Source organism: Balaenoptera acutorostrata, chromosome 1 (genome assembly GCF_949987535.1).
Source record: "Balaenoptera acutorostrata chromosome 1, mBalAcu1.1, whole genome shotgun sequence".
In the NCBI taxonomy this organism is placed as follows: Eukaryota; Metazoa; Chordata; class Mammalia; order Artiodactyla; family Balaenopteridae; genus Balaenoptera; species Balaenoptera acutorostrata.
The window spans coordinates 108,524,370-108,542,754 of NC_080064.1; the positions used below are offsets into that span (position 1 = coordinate 108,524,370).

Consider the following 18,385-nt stretch of genomic DNA (forward strand, 5'->3'; position numbering starts at 1 on the left):
TAACCCACGGAGATATTTCGCAACCCATCCCCTATATCCCAATAAAAACAAATTCACAAGAAAAAAAAAAGAGTTAATTGCAGTTATAAGTTCTAGCATCCCTACAGGATAACATAAAACTAGGAACCAGGGCGCCTGAGTCTGATCCTGCCTGCAGGCTCTCTCTATCCCCAGTGCCTGGCACTTAGTAGGCCCTTTAAATATCAGTTTAATAAAGTAATGTTACCAGACAAAGGAGGGAAGCTGCAAATCAGAACCAAGTTTCAGATCGAAGGCATTCAAAAACATGTTCTGAACCCCATCATGGCTCACCGAGCTTCACCTACTCTCACGCATGCACTCACATCTGAAGCCTGGAGCACGAAGGGGAAGTGAAGCAGGAGTAATAAGTCCCTACAGAAGTCCGACTGAAGAGACAGCCCAGGAGGAAAGAGGGGAACATTAAGACTAGAGTTACTTTGAGAAAGAAAGATTTATTTATGAAATCAAGGAAAATTTCAGGGCTTGGGGGTGTTGGGGTAACAGTTTATGGGGCTGTATAGAGGGAGATTGTTTAGGAAGACCAGGGGCTGGAGAAGGCTCCACTTCTGTGTTATCATTAACATCACTGACCATTCCCACAGCTCAGCCATCCTGGGATCAGCTTCCAGGAGCTCCAGAGGAAGCCAAGGGCCTGGCTTCCATTACCAGAGCTGTTTCCTGACTCATACTTGAACTTAGCAAAATGATCTCCCCCTCTCTGGACCCTTCTCTCAGCAGTTTCTTCATTCTTCCCACCCCACACTGCATATATAATAAGGAATGTAACAGTCCTTTTCTATTCTTTGGTAACTCTAAGGGTAGAAAGGAAAAGAGAGGTTCTGTTCCCCTTAATAGAAATGACTTGGACATTTTGATGCTCTTCTGGCAGCTGCACCCTTCTTTTTCCCCATCAATTCCTCCTCTCTTCATTCTCCCAACCTTAAAGCAGTCTTGTGCCCATCCACATAAACCCCGAAGCTGACCCTCATCTTCTTTAGGACCTAATCTACATAGCTGCTCTTTTCCTGGCCAGACCCTGGAGCGAGGCTCTGCAGCCCTCCAGTGGCCCCCTTTCTTCCACGACGGCCCCTCCCCACTCTTCTCTCAGCCCAGTTAGTCTCTACTGCCAAACCGCTGCCGCCTGACCCAGCATAACCCAGCAGGGGGCGGGCTGCGAGAAGGAACTGGGAGGGATCAGTGTGGCGGCCACCAAACTGCAATTCCAGATTTTGGAGGAACTCACTTGCCTCACTCTCACCTAGCAGTCTGGCTGGTGGAGGGGCAGGAAGGGGAGGAGACCCAGGGGAAGTGGCCCAAAGAGATACATTTTTTCAGTCTGAGAACAGAACTGGGGGGAAGAAGCCAAAGCTGAGTATCCCTTCTTCCCTCTTCCAGGAATCAGATTTTTCATCCCTCTTTGCACCTGGGGAAAAGAACACTGACTACCTAAGACCATGCACCTCAAATCTAGACACATGGTTTAACACATGATAGAATATTTTAGATTGTACATCTTGAAGAAAATCTAGGACTCTACATCTATCCTTCTTAAAAAAGATAGTGGACTGAGGAGTCCCAAGGTAGAGAAAAAAGATTAGAGGTGTGTCAGTCAGTAAGAAGCAGATTTGAGAAAGAGAAAGGAAGAATGTCAATCTCCATTTTTACAGAGGGCTGTTTTTCAAACTGTGAGAATGCTGTTTTTCAAACTGGGTCTTGACCCATTAGTGGATGTATTGTAACCAATATTTTTTTGATGGAATATAGAACAGAATAGAAATAGTAAGGGTAAATATTATTTCAGGTATGTACACACAGGATGTAAAATGTATTTGTTACTATGGATCATAATCAAAGTTTGAAAGCAGCTAACTTATGGGGCCATTTGTGATCAAAAAGGAATGAAAAAGATTCCTTCCCCCATGCCCCTTTAGGCAGTAAAAACAATGACACCCAACATCATCCTGCCTCCTGCTTTATTCTCCACAGAGCTGGCTTCCATGCACACCTCCTCTGATCTCATCCATGCTGATTCCAGGGTTCAGGTTCTCAGGTCTGGGGTCCATAACGTCAGGTGAAGCCCCACCCACACACCCATAGTGGCCAACCCACCACCCACCACAGCCCATTGGAGGCTCTGGCAACCAGGGATGCTCTATTCCCTGAAAGAAGAAATTCAAGCATGAAATGCACACTTCTATACCCTCAGTCTCCTCCCACCCATGCCAAGATGCTAAAGATGATCCTCATCTATCTGGACTGGAGAAGATGGCTGCCTGCATAGGGGCAGGGAGAAGGCTGGAGGATGACTACACTTTGAATGAGTGGTGTGGGAGTGAAGGAGCGATTCTGGAATCTGTAGAGTCCCACACTAGGAAACAACTGTGCACCACTATCCCACCATCACTCATCTTTCACTGGTATCTCTCTACCCCAGACCTTAGGAGAGTCATTCAACTCCTCTCTTCTGTCTCCATCTCATAAGTCAGACCCCTTCAGTCTACGTGCTCACCGATTCCTGTCTCCACCCAGTGATTCCCCATATCATGTCTTCTCAATTGACCTCAGCTCAAACGCTCTATGCCCCACAGGACTCCCTAGTGTCGGCTACCACATGGGGCAAGAGGAGACTCCAATTTCTATCCTTGAGCCTCCTTTCTCCCAAGCTCCTTCCCTCATCACCCTCAAACCACAACTCACAACAGAGAGATCCCATGTTCTTCAGGGCACAGGATGCCTCACTCCTCCTGGATGCTGAGGATTCGCAGTAGGATATTGTACACACCCTGTTCCAGGTAGCCCTGTAGGCAGCATGAAAGAAACAAAAGGAGATCAAGAAAAGGAAATGAGAGAGACAGGAAAGGGAGAGTTTCTATGGGAGAGTAGGATGCTACTTACTAACTACGTGCCCTCACTTATACTACTTAACTTCTCAATAGCTGTTTCCTAATCTTTACAAGGAAGATAATCATGCCGACTTTTTAGAACTGCTGTGAAGGTTACAACTGTGAATATGGAGCAAAGCACCGGGTACACAATAAGTGTTCGATTCTTTGTAGTTATTATTATTCCTAATAAAGGAGCGAGCCACCCACCTCTTCTTCCTTGGCGAGGGATAAGCTGGCTCAGGAGGACACTGAGAAGGGGCATAGGGGACAGGCAAAAGCCTTACAGTCAATCAGGGAATTGAAAAGGAGGGGCAAACACCTCTCCCCCTCACATTCATGCATAACTTCTCTCAATCTGCCTAATGAGATCCAGAAACCTGGTTCTGGGACATCTAAAGTCCAGCTTCCTGAGAGACGAGTCTGTGCAGGTAAGAGAAGGGATGCCAAATGCAATGCCCCCTGGCCAGCTCTCTGCCTCTACCTGCCCCCAGGCTCACCTGAGCAGCATTCAGCAGATGATTCCTATAGGTGGAGATGATCTCTTCGTGGTTCTTCTGGGAATCCTGGGAGTGGGCATCAATGGGAGGTCATGTGCCCAGCCTCTCACACTCACCCTCATCCCCCAAGCATGAGGAACAAAGAAGTGAAGTGCTCAGCTGTGCCAGGTAGGCTCCCTTGGCCCATCACTGGCTCAGCCTAGACCACTGCCTGGCCAGGCCTCTGGAATCCCCAGAATCTCTCCCACAGGTACATCACTTCCACTGTGCACCCTCTTCTCTAGCAGTGTCCATTCCCCTGAGGGCCAGACATACTTGCAGCTGTCGGGCAAGGTGAGCATTTTCTCCCCGAACTGCTAGAATCTCCTCTGAAAGCTGCTCCAACTTCTTCAACAATTCCTTGATCTGAGGTCAAAAGGAAAGAAAAGGAACCAATGAGGCCCCAGTCATTTCCCACCCCAATACCACCCAAAGTCAAGGTGAGTTTCCTTTTATTGGGTATTTAATACCTGCCACATACTTTTACACACATTGTCTCACTTAATACTCAAAACAGCTCTTCTTCTGTTCTGAGAAGAACAATCCTTCTCTGAGGGAAGTATTATTATTCACATTTTGTAGATAAGGTGCCTGAGTTAAGTAATTTGTCAAAATCATACAGCTAATAAGTGATGAAATCATAATTTGAACCAAGATCTCTTTGAATTCATGGGCCACACTCTTAACTCTGTACTGGATCCTGACCTACTTTGGCCTACTGACCACCGAGGGAAATGGAGATGAGTTTCTGTGGTTTGTGAGACTGAGGTACAAATGCAGTTAACGATAACCAGCAGTAATAGGAATAGTGGTAGTAGGAATAATAAAACTAGCTAACTTCTACTGAGTACTAGCCATTTGCCAAAAATTGTCCTATTTTAAATATAATGTCTTATTTAATGTAATTCTCACAACTCTGTTATTATCCGCATTTTATAGATGAGAAAACTGAGGCTTAGATAACTCACCCAAGATCAATCGTTTTTTGTTTTTTTTTTTTTTGGCCACACCGTGCAGCTTGTGGGATCTTAGTTCCCCGACCAGGGATCAAACCCAGGCCACCTGCAGTGGAAGCCAGGAGTCCTAACCACTGGACCGCCAGGGAATTCCCAATCAGTTCATTTTGAAATTGAAATTCAAATGCAGACAACCTCAGTTCGGAGCCCACTACACTATTTTCTTTTGCTCATTTGTCTACTTTTATCTTCCCCTTCAACACCAACAGAAAATTCCTTTCTTTAATTAGTCCTACCCCACACTGATTCCTATTCTGTATAACATTCCTTCTATTTTTATGTCCTTTATAGTCCGTAAAATGTATACTCCCTATATTTTTTAATCCTTCTAAATTTGATCATGTACACAAACTTTGATAAGTCTGAATTCACTCACTGCACAGGTAGTTCTACAATTACTAAATTCATTTGTAAACTGATGTTTTCGAATTTGTAAAACATGTCTATTGGAAGCCTGTAGACTTATATTCACTTTTGGAGCAATCATTAGGAAACTCGGGTATCTAACACAATGGTTTTCAAACTTTTGTTTTTCTCTGCATTGGCACCCTCTTTGCCAACGGAAATCTTTTGTAGAGCCCACTCTGACTGAAGTGGGAGGGGAGAAAGGGATTGCAGTCTAGTCTACTTCTCTTAACCTGTCAGCAACCCCTACCCCAGGCACCTCTTCAGAACCCTAGCAAAACCACAGCGACTCACCACAGCATCCGCTGTCTTCGCAGGCTAATACACTACCTAAGTCAAAATGCCGATTGAACCATAGTACCCCAACGGTGGTAGCCCTGACCACACTGCTTCTGAACCCTGCGTCCCAAATTTTAATACCTAAGCCCCCCTTCTCTCTTGTATTTATAACTTACCTCACCTCCAATCTCAATCCCAGACCCCCTCAGACCCAGGAGAACAGAGTGCGGTCCTTGCAAATGACTGATGTTCCGTTTGGGGTATTAATCGGATGAACCAAAGATAGATTCCGGTCAGCCAACCCTAAACACACAGAAACCTGCCCTGACGCTCCCTTCAGCTGCCTGGTCTGCTCACCTTGGCTTCCTTGTCCAGGCCGGCCCCGATGAGATGCTCCACCTTCTCTTTCAGCAGCTCCGCCGTTTTCTCCAACTGCTCGGAGCGCACGCGCAGCTCGCTGGCCTGGCGCTCCTGCTCCGCCGCGCGCGCGGCCAGGTCCCCGCTCCTGCGCCGCTCCTCGGCCACCGTCTCCCGCAGCCGACCCATCTCCCGGCAGGCCGTGTTATACTTTTCCAGCAGGGCCTTTAGCTCCCGGCCCCAAGCCTGGGCCTGGGCCACCAGTGAGCCCCGAGTTTTCTCATGCTGCCGCAGACTGGCCGCCTCCCGGGCCCTGAGCTCAGCCACCTCCTCCGTGGCTTGGTAGAGCAGCTGCTTCAGCTTCCCGATCTCCTGGCTCTTCCCGCTCATCGTGGCCTGAACCGCCCTCAGCTCTTCCTCCAGCTTCCCCAGGTCTTGCTCCAGAGCTTCAACTTGGAGGGACGCTGAGGCCTCTGAGGAGGTGCCCGGTTCCCCACGTTGGGCAGGGGAGCCCCGCAGCTGCTGGTTTTCCTCTTCTAGCCGAGCCAGCACCTGCTGGGCCTCGCGGTGCCTGGCCACCAGGGTGCTGACGCAGGCCTGCAGCTCCTCCAGGGGCTCGGCCGCTGGGCACCGTGCACTCCCCCTGCCCACCAGGTCTGGGGGCAGGCAGTCCCACAGTCCCCGGAGGCCTCTGCTCTGGGAGGCCAGGCGCTTCCGCAACTTCTCTGTGGCCTCCTTCTCCAGGGCCAGTTCATCTGTCAGCAGCCCCACGCTCCACCGCAACTGCTGTAGCTGGACCTGCGCCTCTGGCTTGGGCACGCGCTCCCGCTGTAGCCGCTGGCTCAGGGATGGCAGCTCCCCCTGCAACCGCCGCCGCTCCCGGCCCAGCTCCCCCAACTCCTCCAGCAAGTTACTGTTGCTCAGCCTCAGTGCTGACACCTCCTTCTCCAGTTGTCCCTCCGCCAGGCCCCCTCCTGGCATCTGTTCCCCTCCAGGGGCCCCTAGAGGCTCTCCGCAGGCCCCAGTAGCCCCTTCCTCCTTCCCTTCACCCTCTTTGGTGATGGCCCCTGGGCCTGCCTTTGGGGCTCCCTCTCTGGGCTCCTGGGCAGGGGCCTCAGGTTTCATCTGTAATCCTGCTTTTGCCCAATCCAGCCTCACCAGCACCCGCTCCAACCTGGCCTCCATCTTCTCCCAGGCTGCTGCTGCAGCCTCAGCCCGGGACGTCCCCAGAGCTCCCTCCAGGTCTGGTCTTGATAAAGCCCCCCGGGCTGCATCCTTTTCTCGCCACACGGCAGCCAGCTCCTCCCTCAGCTGTAGCAGGAGCTGGTTCATGGCTGCTGTGCGCACTGGTTCAGCCACTGTGCCTGTTGGTTCAGCCCCTGGGGCCTGGGGCCTCGCCTTCTGGCCAGCATGCAGCTGGTCAGTATGATCAGGGCCAAGGGCCTGCCCACCATTGGTGGTCAGTTGCTGTCCTGTGGATTTCCCAGTGGTCTCAGACCTTGGGCTCTGGGGTGGCTCTTGTTCTTCTGGTTGGGACCTTCCATGGGCTTCATACTGGATCACCCCTCCAGCTGAATGCTCAGCCCTCTTGGAAGCTACTACTGGTTTTGCTGCAGCTGCGGCTGCTGCCTGTTGCTGCTTCTTTAGCTCTTGTACGCACTTAGCCAGCAGGTCGAGGGTACGACCCTGCTCCACGCCATCTCCTCCAGGCCGGAGACTAGAGCCCTGGTCTCCTGGAGCTCCGGGCTCTTGTGATAGGAGGAGCCCCAGCTCCCGAACCTGTTCTTGAATCTGGTTCTCCAGGCCCAGATAAGCTGCAGATTGAGACTTACACTCTTCCGTATTTCGCAGCAGCTCCTGCTCCAACTGGGAAACTTTCCTCTGCTCCTCTTCATACTTCCACTTCCACTCCTCTGAACATGGATCTTCATCCTCTTCTTCCTCCTGCTCCTCCTCAGGCTCCGCTCTCCATGGAGAACCCACCTGAGGCTCAGATGGAGAGGCCTATGGAGAAAAAGGAACAGTGAAGTAAACCCGGGCAGCTAGCCCAAGAGGGCTTTTCTTCTCTTAGACTGTCTCGATGCCCCGGTGATCACTGCCTGGGAGATATCCCAGCGGGAAAGCCTGGGGTGGGTCAGAAGCAAAAGGAGAAGGCACTTAGGGTCTTACCTGGGATGCAAGATCTGGATGTTGAACTAACCCCTGACCTATATGAAAAGACATGGGGAAAATGAGAGAGGAGACAGGACCCACGTGCTTCTAGCCCACACTCTGCCTTCAGACTTTCTCTGAAAGGAGTGGCCCCTCAGTGTTAATCCTTTACCACACATGTCGAATAGGGAAAGCCACCCCTATTTGATGGATCCCTAGCTGTCCAGCAACCTTCGTTTCCTATCTCAGAGATATACCAGCTCATTCATTTCATTCACTCACTTATTTATTGGACACTGTGCCAGGCACTGTTATAGGCACCAGGACCTCAATGGTGAGCAAAACAGAGATGGCCTGTCATCTGAGGGGGTTACAGTCTAGTAGGGGAGAGAGAGAGATTGACCATCAAATCACATAAATAGATGTACAATTGCAACTCATAAATGCTAGCAATAGTACTAGCCAGAGTTGCCTTCAGTGAGAGACAAGGCTGCCTTGAAGAATTTTGTGACCGTGCTTTTGGGAATTTGGTGTCATCTCAGAGCAGCAGCAATAAATAAGTAAACCCTCAACTAAAGTGACAATTATTATTTCCATGGAAACAAATGGGATTCTAAGACGCTTCTCTGATTCTAAGGCTATCGGGGAGCATCTTGAAGTTACAAAAGGGTATTGGCTTTACCTCCCCGCCCCTGCCGGTTCAGGGCCTGCCGCAGCAGCCTCCACAGTATCTTGTCTTGTGTGCGTAGAGCATAATGCAAAGCATCATGCCCCGTGCTGTCCACCGCCCCTGCATCTGCTCCATAGCTCAGGAGCAGTTCGGCCACCTCAGTGCTGCCTTTTTCACAGGCCAGGATCAGAGCCGATCTATGGGTTGGGACAAATCTGAGCATAAGCTTTTCTCATGGAATCCAGGAGTCCTGGTTTCAAAAAATCCACTCACAAGGTCAGCTCTCACTCAGTGTGGTCAGGAGAACCACAGACCAACACCAGCCAGTGACAAAGCATGAGGCCAGACCAGAACTTTTCAAATGTCATTCCTTGGAGCTGTAGCATCAGAAAGCAGGGGGCCAATTGGAAGGGCTCCACTTCCATCTGTTTTATATATTGAGGTTCTGCATAAATTCTTTACTGGGGAAAAAGTATTCCATTGCTTAGAAGATAGTTCGAAAACCAGTAAATTAAACTAGTGGATCCAGAGGTATTGATTCTACTTCCAGAGTCACCTATGCTAGGAAGATGGCAGTGTCAGCAGCAGAATAGGAAAGTATAAGGAAAACGTTCTCAACTTACCAAGAGGAAAACAGTGAAGCAACAAGCAGTGCTCTTCTGAACCACCACTGAGAAGGAGAGAGGTTCCCAAGAAAACAGAGACCAACCTGCCTTCTTCCCCAATACACACACACACACACACACACACACACACACACACACACACACTTTGCCCAGTGGCTCCTTTCTAGATTGGTCAGGGTCGGGATTTGGGGTGGGAAGACAGGGAAGGCTCACTTGTCATTCTTGTCAGTGACATTAACCCGGGCGCCTCTCTGCAGTAGCTGTGAGCAGATAGCTGCGTGACCACCCAGCGATGCAATCATCAGGGGTGTACGTCCATCCTGCACAGATTGTGGGAAGGGGGTTCACGAGGAGCCGGGGGAACCAGGGCTTTGACACAATGCAACCAACTCCCCTGTTCCCACACCTCTCCAAGAAAAAGCCCCAATGCTGGGGCTAAATACTCCTTCTCAGAGGGTTAGAAGCTCTCCAGAAGATAAGCCTTAACCTCTCTGTGTGGAAGAGGAGGAGGGGCATGGGGAGAAGGAAGAGGAGGTGGTGCTACACAACCCCTGGTCATGGAACTTGGCTAATTAAGTTCAGAGAAAGCAGCAGCCTCCCCATGTAGGGCCCTGCCCAGCTGCCCAGCTGACACTCACGTTATCCAGGACATCCAGGAAGGCTTCGTGATCACACAGGAGGAGCACGCTTGAGGCACAGCCAGAGAAGGCTACGGAGGGTTGCGGGATGATCGGGTTAAGGGGAAGCAGGAAGGACACCTAGTCAGACCATGATGCAGCATCCCCTCCGACCATTTCAGCAGTCAGCTCTGGCCTGCCCTTCCCACCAAACGTTATCCCCCGCTCCCTCCCCACCCTCTGGTCCCTGCAGCCCTGTTTCCCACCAGTCCCCTGGCACACACCTGCCCAGTGCAGTGGACTACGATTTTCCACATCTACAGCATCTTCATTGGCACCATGCTGCAAAGAGCCACAAAGGGAAGCAGCATGGAGCGCGGTGTCAACATTCTCATCCCAAACCCCCTGTTGGGTCACCAGCTTTCACAGTACTGTGGGGAGGGGCAGGAGGACCATGACTTTGGCCAACTACTAGGCAAGTCCAATTTATTCCTTGCGGATGATAGGCAGCCTTGAATTTCAGCCCTGGTTCATAAACCTAGGGCCTAAGAAAAATCAGGTTATAGGTAGATAAACATGTTAGGGAAAATGACACCTGAGTCTATGTCTGGTATTTTAGGATCATAACTGAGAAATTTGGAAAGGGCCAGGAAGAACAAAACAGAACATCCATTTGCACAATGGCCTGTTGAACTGTGCCTTTGAACTTTGGGAGACTTATTTCTGAATTGTCCACCTGTCATTTCACATGTATATTTCTCTTTGTACTCCTACACCACAAACTCCTCGAAACAGACAGCAGGCTTTGGGTTTAATGTGAACACCTCTGCCATCCTTCCACCTGCCCATCATCACAGCAGTTAGTCTCTGCAGTGCCTCTGCCAGTGGTTGAGTTCAATACATGCATATTGACTGACTGGCAGTCAGTCCCTGGCAACGCTGCTTTACAACATGCCCTCAAGGGCAGCATTAAGCAGGGCGCCTGCACATAGCAGGTGTTAAATAAATGTTGGCGAACTAATGAATAAGTGATTCCTAGCTCTCTTATTGGGGATGAGAGGGGTACATTTGACCAAATATTGCTGGTGAGTACAAGACAGAGTAAGGAGTCTCTGGGTCCTCTTCTTCCTTTCACAGGAGTAGTATCAGGGGTTGCTCTTACCTGCAGCAGGACCTTGACACATTGTGGCTGGCAGGAAATGGTGGCCGAGTGCAGGGCGGTGCTCCCTGGAAAGGGAAAGAAGGGGAGAGGGAGGGTGGGTGGCCCCATGCATACCAATGACTCAGAGGGAGGGAAGGCAAGAGACGCACAGATAATCAGAGGGAGATTAGACAGAGAGGCTCTCAGCCACATGGAGCCAGAAATTCCTGTTCCCCAAGTGCCTGGTACCTGCGGTGGAGGTGGGAATGGGGGTGAGGTAGGCCCAGCTTGCAGGGAGCGGAACCCCTGGAAGGAGACTGGCCAGAACTTATGAGGAGAGAAGCAGGAGGGCTACAGTTGGAACCTCCAGCAGGGCCCAGCACTGGGCCCCCACCCCCCGACTGCTGCTGTAAAGGGAAAAGCAAGCAGCATGACCCAGTGCTTTAGTCTAACTCACCATCCTCATTCTTGCTGTTGACGTCAGCACCATTTGCAAGTAGTATAGTCAGACATTCTGTCAGGCCTTTGGAGGCTGCCAGATGAAACCTGCCAGAGTCAACGTCGAGAGGCAGAAGGATGAAGGGACCAGGGGATGAGGAATGGGAGAACCTTAATAAGCACTGCCTACTAAGCTCCGTCACCCCGAAGCCAATCCCAAAAGCAGAGAGGGAAGCTCCCGTAGCCTGACTTTCTGAGAAAGAGAAGCCTATATAAATGGCCTACCATTAAAACTTCAGAGGAGGCTGGGAGCAAAGGTAGAAATAAGAGCTACAGGTCTCAAGCAATCTCAGAGTACTGCAGGGGTGTCCAGGGAACACATAATTACCTGTAACTCAGCACAGGACACTTAGCAGACTGGAAGTGTCACAGAGTGGGCCAGAGCAGAGGGCTGGACATTTGCAGGCTGACTTGGGAAGAGACAAGGGCTAATATCCCTCTTATCCTAATCACTCCTTCCAGCCACATGACTCTCATGGCCACCACTGCACTCCTAATTTCTCAAGCATACACACCCTCCTATTTGTACAATGAAGAAATACTCTATTTAGTGTATGTTTCAGTTTTCCGTTTGTTTCATGGGCTTTATGACCTTTTTTGGTCAATTTTGTTGATGTGGGTCGTGAGGTGTGTGGACCTCAGGGACAATATCTTCTTCCCCCACTTTGTGCAGCACTTGATATGTAGCGAAGATTTATTGATATACTTGCTAATTAAGACAAAAAAGGGCTCTGACATTGTAGGCATTTCCTGGTCTTACATCATATTGGGGTTTGGGGTTTTTAAAGAGAACCACATACCAAGGGTGGGGATCAAGAAGGCTTACTTACGGGGACTGGCCGTTCGAGTCTAGCTTGGTGGGTCGGGCAGATTTCTTGGAGGCCAGAGCAGCCACGCATCCCACGTCCCCCCGCTGCACTGCCTCCAGAAGCTTCTGATCACGGCGGTTCCATCTCTCCACCTGGTCCAGAGCCACAGATTGTGTGAATATAAGAGGCGGGGGTAGAGTGGAGAAGGAAAAGAAGAACATGGTTAGGATGCCAAGCAAGGGAAAAGGGACATCCCTGAGATCCTTTCAATGTTCCACAAGTCACTCAGTCTAGATCATTTAGTCCTTCTAGGTGGGCCAGTTAAATAGTCACCAACTCATATGCAACTGGGGACTACTGCCAGTTATTGCCAGCCCTGGCCCAAAAGGTGCTTGGACTACCGAATTAAAAATCATTTTTGAGGACTGAATGCATAGTATTTCAAATGTCTTTTTATCAGCATTATGATTATTGTTGTTAGGTGCACAACCTCCTAGCAATCGTAGCCACGACTCCTTTCCCTTTTGCTCTTTAGGTCTTGCTGGAGCAAACTGAACCAAACTGACCACTCCGGACTGGGTTCACCTTGCCTCTCAACGCCCCAACCCCCGTGCTCCTCTGTTTCTTTGTTCTCAGATATTTGAGAAATCAAGGCACCTAGCTTTGGGTCATAGCTAGGAGTCCAAATACCTATCCATAGCATCTCTACCCATTGGCTTTGGGGCCCAAAACTAGGAGCAGAAGCACAGAGTTTTCGTTTTCCCTTCTCATACCTATGCCCTCTGGCTAGTCCTTCTTCCCCTTTCATGGCAACAACCACCAAAAGGCAAAGACAGGTCTCTAGCTAGGCTTGAGGAGGCAGCTCCCCACCTCCACCCTTCCCTCCCTCCTCATTTTCCTGGCAGGGTGCAGCTGTCCCAGACAACAGCCATACCTGGGCACACATTGTTCTACCATGCCAGCTTGACTTTTTCAGGTGCTGGGGTAATTACAATAATTGAAGTATCACAGGACATGAAAGAGCTGTGTAAAAACACCCAGAGCTGAAAGCACGGAAAAGCCTGGTTTGGTCCAGAGAGGAAAGGAAAGGAAAGGAAGAAAGGAGGCAAAAATCTGTGGAATGGTGAAAAGGGCCCTAGGTGAATATTTGTCAGCAGGCCTAAGTTCACGGCCTGGTTCAGCTACTTCAGTAATTCACATACTTCAGGTATGTGACCTATAGTAAGCCACTGAACACCTCTAATCTGTTTCCTCATCTATAAAATGTGGAAAATAATAACTAACTCATCATGCTGTGAGTATTAAATGAGCTAATGTATATAAAATCTCTGTGTAAACTGTAAAAAGCTATACAAGTGTATGGCATCCTTATAAAAAAACAGGAAGCAGTGTGGGACTGGTGGCGGCACATTGCATTTTACGAGGTGTAATTGCAACAAGAAGAGGCTATAGGAAGAGGTGGGGGAAAAAAGGGTCTATGGAAGCCAACTCATTTTCAGATACATAGCCAGGGCAAATTATTAATCGAGAACAGGAAAGATTTTAAATGCCTAAACCATAAAATTATCTAAGGTAGATGGATTCTGAGGTAATACTCGTGAGGTAATTCCTCGTAGCCCTTTTAAGTGCTCTTTCAATTACCCTCTCAACATCCCTGGAAAGTAGTTAGGGCTGATATTATTTTATCTAGTTGACAGAGAAGAAACTGAAGCACACTGAGGTTAGATAACTGTCCAGGGTCACACCACAAAATAGTGGTAAAATTGAGATTAGAACCCAGGCCATCAGATGCCCTATTCTAGTTCTCACCACCAGGCCATTTACTACAGAGCTATGGAAGGTTTACTTATTTTCAAATAAACAGTCTAAGACCACCTCCAGGGTAAAGCCACCCACCTTCAGACACTACTCCGTACAAGGAGAAGAGTCTCCAAACAGGTTAATTCTCAAAGGACATAATAAGCAAAATGACTGCTCCACATACCAACAGACTGAGATGTAATAACACGTTATCCAATGCCCCCTGGGGGGCCATATCACCCTCAGAAAAAGCAGACAGCTAGAACTACACCTCCACCACAGGACACCACCATCAGCTGACCTCAATCTGAAGTTCTCTGTTTAAAATCCTGATTCTAACACTTTCTATCCTTGTGAATTGAGGCATGTAACAACTTCTTTGAACCTCAGTTTGCTAATAAAATAACACTGTATAAAGCACCTAGCACTGTCTGTCACGTAGTAGGTACACAATAAATGTTAGTCCTAATCCCCATCCTTCCTAGCCTTGCTTGGTACATTTTGGATGTTCCTGGGCTCAGAATTCTCCATCCAGGGGAGTGGGAGGAAGGGATCTTGATCATATCGGGTAATGTATGCCAATCAAGCTGTATAGATGGTAAAGGTGCTTCTTAGCAAGGTAGATAATTCTCTTTCCACCTAGATAGTTCTAAATCCACCCAATTTACTTCCTATAATCTTGTTATACCAAGAAGAATTTAGAATAGGTAGAAATTCTTCACAGACAAACCTCCGCAGAGCTAGGGTGAAGAAGAACAGAGGGGAACTTCCCTGGCAGTCCAGTGGTTAAGACTCTACACTCCCAATGCAGGGGGGCACGGGTTCAATCCCTGGTAGGGGAACTAAGATCCCGCATGGCCACATGGCACGTACCAAAAAAAAAAAAAGAACAGAGGGTTGCTTCCGAATTCCAAGATCCAGTCTATTGTTCACCCCAGCACCTTGGGAAAGAGGATAACCAACACAGCCTCAAGGGAGCAATCACCAAATCAATCAGCAGACTCAAAACAAGGATAAGCTTTGTATCTCCCGTAGGATTGGGGGGGTGGCTTTGTAGAAGTAACTGCAGCCTCTCCTTATCTCTGGTCGTGTGTCTGTGACCACCAACAGTAGAGAGAGAAACAGCAGAGAGAGTGGCTACCTCTGTAGGACAGGTGAATGGAAATGGAAATGCTGCCCTGGAGGAACCAGGAGCTGTCTCTCAATTTTTAAAATGTAATTGAGGGCTTCCCTGGTGGCGCAGTGGTTGAGAGTCTGCCTGCCAATGCAGGGGACACAGGTTCGAGCCCTGGTCTGGGAAGACCCACATGCCGCGGAGCGACTGGGCCCGTGAGCCACAACTACTGAGCCTGCGCGTCTGGAGCCTGTGCTCCGCAACAAGAGAGGCCGCAACAAGAGAGGCCGCGACAGTGAGAGGCCCGCGCACCGCGATGAAGAGTGGCCCCCGCTTGCCACAACTAGAGAAAGTCCTCACACAGAAACGAAGACCCAACACAGCCATAAATAAAATTAAAAAAAAAAAATTTAAAATGCAATTGACATTCCTCTAAGCTGATCCAGTGCCTACTGTTTAAAGCTATTTTCTGACTTACTTCCTACATAGGCAGAGTAAGCTGCCTATGTAAGACAACCTCAAAGGTATCCTCTACTTGACTAAATCAAAATGAGATTATAGGAGCTGGCTTTTGTTTGTTTGTTTCTTAAACTTCCTATACGTATTCTGGATGACTTAGATTAATCTTTAAATGATCACAGATCCTTCAGTCCTTATCTCAATCTGAGGGTGCAATCTGGATCCAGGGGTGGGAGCGGGGATGGAAAGGGGCAATCTTCTGCCATGACTGGGAAGCCAGGCTTTGGGAGTAGTCAGGAAGGCTGTCACACTATTTCTCTGACAAACTGGTTCAGAGCGGTTAGCCACCCAGGGAGTGGAGGAATTTATCATGAGAAGTGTGGGGAAGTTTCAAGAGGAAACAATTTACAGCTTAAACTGGTCTATTTTCAATCTCATTGGATCCATACCCTGACTGAGAAAACAGTTTTCTTTCCAGCTAAGTAGTTCTAAGTCCACCTAATTTACTACCTATAATCTTGTACTAAGAAGAGTTTAGAATGGGTAGAAATTCTTCATGGCCAAACCTCTGTAGAGCTGGGATGAAGAAGGACAGAGGAATGCTTTAAAATTCCAACATTCAGCCCATTGTTCATCCCAGCATCCTGAAAAGTAGCCATTGACCAACAATTGGAGAATCAGGAAGAATGAGATAGTTTCCTGATTCCTAAGGAGCAGGCAGACTCCACAAACCTGAAAGGGCAGGGCAATGTGGAGGACTTTCAGTAACTAAGGAAGAGTCCATGTGAATAAGAAAATCATCCTGAGTTAAGACATTCTGGGTAGCCTCAGTTTCTGGTACCTTTACTAGTCATTCAGTAAATGCCTTTTTCTTTTTTTTTTTCACACACACACACTGTATTTTATTTTTACAAGAGATAAATAGACTGACACCAAGCATTGTACATGGATGACCACAACAAAAGCAACAATGATTGCAATTACCAAACATGAAACACACTCATACTACGTCATAATATTGACATTCAGTCCAGTAATCCTCCAGTAAATGCCTTTTGATTGGTTGATTAATGTGTGGAAACTAAGTGGGGAAGCAAACGTTAAGTGGGACGAGAACAGGCCTCAACAGAGTTCCTACTCTTGCCTCGTAGGTCACTTCCAGGCCTCTGTGGCCTGCCCATGCAGAGTGAGCTGAGCATTTCTCACGTTTGCTCAATGAATGACACCACAAAGTCAAGTTAGGCTAAGCAATATTACTACAGGTAGTCGACTACTTCACTTCAAAATGAACCGTCATCCCAGTCTCCACACAAAATTTCATCCCTAGCTAGGGGGTCTCTCTGTAAGAGATCTTCAGAGAAGAAGAAGCTATACCCTCCCTTAGCCACTCCCTTCTGTAGTCTTCCTCCGTGTGTTTTGTTCTGGGAGGACATGGGGAGGACAGTGACTTCTCCTGGGAACTCTCAGAGTGAATCCATTTTATCCTCTTCGCCTCTCACCATTACCGTTCCCCAGCTCAGTCAAAGGAAGCAGAGTGTATAGGCCCTAAACAACTGGGTGAGGGTCTAGAATGAAGAAAGATTCTGGGGAGAAGCAGGCAGAAGGCCTTGACTGGCCCAAGAACCAGTGTGATGACCAGGCACTGCAGTGAACTGGCCAGAGTGGAGTCTGCAGGCAATTTACCCATTCCTTGGGGAGCAGCCAGGCAACTGTCCTCCTCTGGCAGAGCCTGTCAGGCTGGCCAGGCCGGACTGCAAGATTAACCTGCAGAGAGCAGGCAGAAGGAGGTCGGGGAGTTGAACAGCCACTGGACAGAGAGGAGCAGAGCTTGAAGGGGAGAACAGGAGAAGGCTGCTGCTGTCAGAGCACCGATTGGAAAGAGGTTTGGAGTGATGTCTGAGAGCCAGTGGTGGTGATGAGAGAATGGAAGTGGAAGTGGCATGGGGTGAGATGGGGGCAAGGACAGAGACGACTCTATGAGGAAGGGCTAGGGGAAGGCACGGGGCTGGAAGTACTTGCTGGACTGAGAGCCAGGATAGGGCCATACAGGAGGGCAGGCTTGTGAGGACAAGGCAGGGCTGGTAAATGGGGCGTGGGGCAGTACTTGGGAGATAGAAAGGGGCTTGGGGCTGAGCAGGGGCTGGGGATAGGACAGATGCTTGAAGGTAGTTCAGTACTGGGAAACAGAGAAGAAGTAGAGAACAGAGCCTTTGGGAGGTGGCAGGGGCTGCCGGAAACATATCAGAAGTTGGGGGTGTAGATGCTTGGAGGACAAGAAAGGGCCAAGGGAAAGGACCTTGGGGGGTACAGGGTCTTGAGGAAGGCAGGGCGGGAGGGCTGCACTGCGGGAGCGGAAGAGCTAGAAAGACCGATAAAGAGAAAAGGCGACGGTGCGTGGAGATGGGACTCAGGACTTCTGTCACCACAGGGCTTGGACCCCAGCCCCATGCCCATCCTCCCAGACACTGTAGCACATACCGCCACCTGTGAGCTGGAGCAGGAGAAGATGCGCTTCATGGCCGGGGCCGGGGCCACGGGGGGACGGGGACGCGTGGAGAGCGGGGTCACAAGTTCCTGAACCCACCGGACTCGTCTGCAGCTGTGTAAGAGAGCTGTCAAAAGCAAACCGGGACCCGCCCCAGGACCCACCCCGTTCAATCAGAAGCAAGAATCCGAGGGCTGGGCTTAAAACTCCGCCCCTGGCCCAGCCGCACTCCGCCGTTGCGGAGGCAAAAATCCTGCAGTCTCCGCCTGGGCTTGGTCTCAAACCTCACCCTCCCAAACCGAACCCACCCCCAGCTCCGACCTGCTCAATCGCAAAAGGGACTCCCAAGTCCCCAAACCCGGGCTCCGGCTAAAACTCCTCCCCCTGCCCCGCCCCGCCCCTCCCCGCAGTTCCAGGCTGCGGCTCCACCCCAAGCCCCGCCTCAGCCCCGCCCCCCGGAGCGCAGCCGCAGGAGTCTCCCGGCGTGCACGCCTCTTAGCAACTGTCGCATTTAAC

General features: G+C 49.6%; 1 protein-coding gene across 1 annotated transcript; it reads right to left on the reverse strand.

Annotated features, from left to right (window-relative positions):
- Positions 1-585: 585 nt before the first annotated feature.
- Positions 586-18,217, reverse strand: ANKRD35 (ankyrin repeat domain 35). Its single transcript, XM_007182149.2, has 15 exons — positions 18,191-18,217; positions 17,863-17,983; positions 12,033-12,163; positions 11,162-11,250; positions 10,726-10,790; positions 9,848-9,905; positions 9,585-9,655; positions 9,160-9,266; positions 8,333-8,517; positions 7,669-7,706; positions 5,500-7,503; positions 3,719-3,808; positions 3,404-3,469; positions 2,719-2,819; positions 586-2,180 (listed from the first exon to the last, which is right to left on the reverse strand). The coding sequence occupies exons 2-14, from the start codon at positions 17,899-17,901 to the stop codon at positions 2,757-2,759; spliced, it is 3,006 nt and encodes a 1,001-aa protein (XP_007182211.2). The 5' UTR covers positions 17,902-17,983; positions 18,191-18,217; the 3' UTR covers positions 586-2,180; positions 2,719-2,756.
- Positions 18,218-18,385: the final 168 nt, after the last annotated feature.

Bases quoted from the DNA above. Each gene is read 5' to 3' on its own strand.
- ANKRD35 (XM_007182149.2), bottom strand. From the start codon at position 17,901: ATGAAGCGCATCTTCTCCTGCTCCAGCTCACAGGTGGCG. The intron at 7,707-8,332 runs GTAAAGCCAATA...CTTTTCATATAG, and splicing joins GAACCGGCAGGGGCGGGGAG to GTCAGGGGTTAGTTCAACAT. The intron at 3,809-5,499 runs GTGAGCAGACCA...TTTTGACCTCAG, and splicing joins GCCTGGACAAGGAAGCCAAG to ATCAAGGAATTGTTGAAGAA.